General features: G+C 43.9%; 1 protein-coding gene across 1 annotated transcript in view; it reads left to right on the forward strand.

Moving 5' to 3' along the window:
• LOC138957897 (GATA zinc finger domain-containing protein 14-like) overlaps window positions 1–1,303 on the forward strand; it is a 1,777-nt gene extending 474 nt beyond the window's left edge. The window contains exon 2 of the mRNA XM_070328933.1: window positions 1–1,303. This exon is cut by the window's left edge and continues 173 nt beyond it. Within this exon, the coding sequence (XP_070185034.1) occupies window positions 1–1,303 (1,303 nt within the window).
• Window positions 1,304–2,500: the final 1,197 nt, after the last annotated feature.

The raw sequence follows: 2,500 nt of genomic DNA on the forward strand, positions 1-2,500 counted from the left end.
ACACAACAACACACACCAATGGACCAACGGACAGAAAAACACACACCAATGGACCAACGGACAAAAGAACACACACCAATGGACCAACGGACACAACAACACACACCAATGGACCAACGGACACAACAACACACACCAATGGACCAACGGACAAAAGAACACACACCAATGGACCAACGGACACAACAACACACACCAATGGACCAACGGACACAACAACACACACCAATGGACCAACGGACACAACAACACACACCAATGGACCAACGGACACAACAACACACACCAATGGACCAACGGACAAAAGAACACACACCAATGGACCAACGGACACAACAACACACACCAATGGACCAACGGACACAACAACACACACCAATGGACCAACGGACACAACAACACACACCAATGGACCAACGGACACAACAACACACACCAATGGACCAACGGACAAAAGAACACACACCAATGGACCAACGGACAAAAGAACACACACCAATGGACCAACGGACACAACAACACACACCAATGGACCAACGGACACAACAACACACACCAATGGACCAACGGACACAACAACACACACCAATGGACCAACGGACAAAAGAACACACACCAATGGACCAACGGACACAACAACACACACCAATGGACCAACGGACACAACAACACACACCAATGGACCAACGGACACAACAACACACACCAATGGACCAACGGACAAAAGAACACACACCAATGGACCAACGGACAAAAGAACACACACCAATGGACCAACGGACACAACAACACACACCAATGGACCAACGGACACAACAACACACACCAATGGACCAACGGACACAACAACACACACCAATGGACCAACGGACAAAAGAACACACACCAATGGACCAACGGACACAACAACACACACCAATGGACCAACGGACACAACAACACACACCAATGGACCAACGGACACAAGAACACACACCAATGGACCAACGGACAAAAGAACACACACCAATGGACCAACGGACACAAGAACACACACCAATGGACCAACGGACACAAGAACACACACCAATGGACCAACGGACACAAGAACACACACCAATGGACCAACGGACACAAGAACACACACCAATGGACCAACGGACAAAAGAACACACACCAATGGACCAACGGACACAAGAACACACACCAATGGACCAACGGACACAACAACACACACCAATGGACCAACGGACAAAAGAACACACAAAGAAACAAAAAGATACGAAACAAACTCAAACAGACAAAAACACCTGTTTTTCTTTAAAAAAAACCGAAGAAAGAGGAAATTAACAGGTTACACATGCCGAATCTCTCGCATTTTTCATGATCCGCTAACTTTGACCATTGTTTGTAATATCCACTGAGACTCGGCATGTAATCTCGACGAGTTGACATTTCACATAGATATATAATATGCGCAAACAAAAAGGCAAGGAGTTAGACAGACAAACAAACAAACGTCATCCTATATCAGTTCTAATGGAGAACAAACAAACGTCATCCTATGTCAGTTCTAATGGAGAACAAACAAACGTCATCCTATGTCAGTGCTAATGGAGAACAAACAAACGTCATCCTATGTCAGTGCTAATGGAGAACAAACAAACGTCATCCTATGTCAGTGCTAATGGAGAACAAACAAACGTCATCCTATGTCAGTGCTAATGGAGAACAAACAAACGTCATCCTATGTCAGTTCTAATGGAGAACAAACAAACGTCATCCTATGTCAGTGCTAATGGAGAACAAACAAACGTCATCCTATGTCAGTGCTAATGGAGAACAAACAAACGTCATCCTATGTCAGTGCTAATGGAGAACAAACAAACGTCATCCTATGTCAGTGCTAATGGAGAACAAACAAACGTCATCCTATGTCAGTTCTAATGGAGAACAAACAAACGTCATCCTATGTTAGTTATAATGGAGAACAAACAAACGTCATCCTATGTCAGTTCTAATGGAGAAGAAACAAACGTCATCCTATGTCAGTTCTAATGGAGAACAAACAAACGTCATCCTATGTCAGTGCTAATGGAGAACAAACAAACGTCATCCTATGTCAGTTCTAATGGAGAACAAACAAACGTCATCCTATGTCAGTGCTAATGGAGAACAAACAAACGTCATCCTATGTCAGTGCTAATGGAGAACAAACAAACGTCATCCTATGTCAGTGCTGATGGAGAACAAACAGACGTCATCCTATGTCAGTGCTAATGGAGAACAAACAAACGTCATCCTATGTCAGTGCTAATGGAGAACAAACAGAGGACAGTTGTGCTATTCCTTTAAGCATAGATATTGATCATATCATTGTGTATCCCCTTTCATTGCCTCTGTCGACGCCCGTTTTTAAAGGCACAGTAAGCCTCCCGTAAACCATCACAGATACTGTCAGGCTTTTACACACAGTACAAACAACCTTTCATTTAAACACTCACCGCTTGAGAACATCCTA

Source organism: Littorina saxatilis, unplaced genomic scaffold, assembly GCF_037325665.1.
Source record: "Littorina saxatilis isolate snail1 unplaced genomic scaffold, US_GU_Lsax_2.0 scaffold_1592, whole genome shotgun sequence".
Taxonomy (NCBI): Eukaryota; Metazoa; Mollusca; class Gastropoda; order Littorinimorpha; family Littorinidae; genus Littorina; species Littorina saxatilis.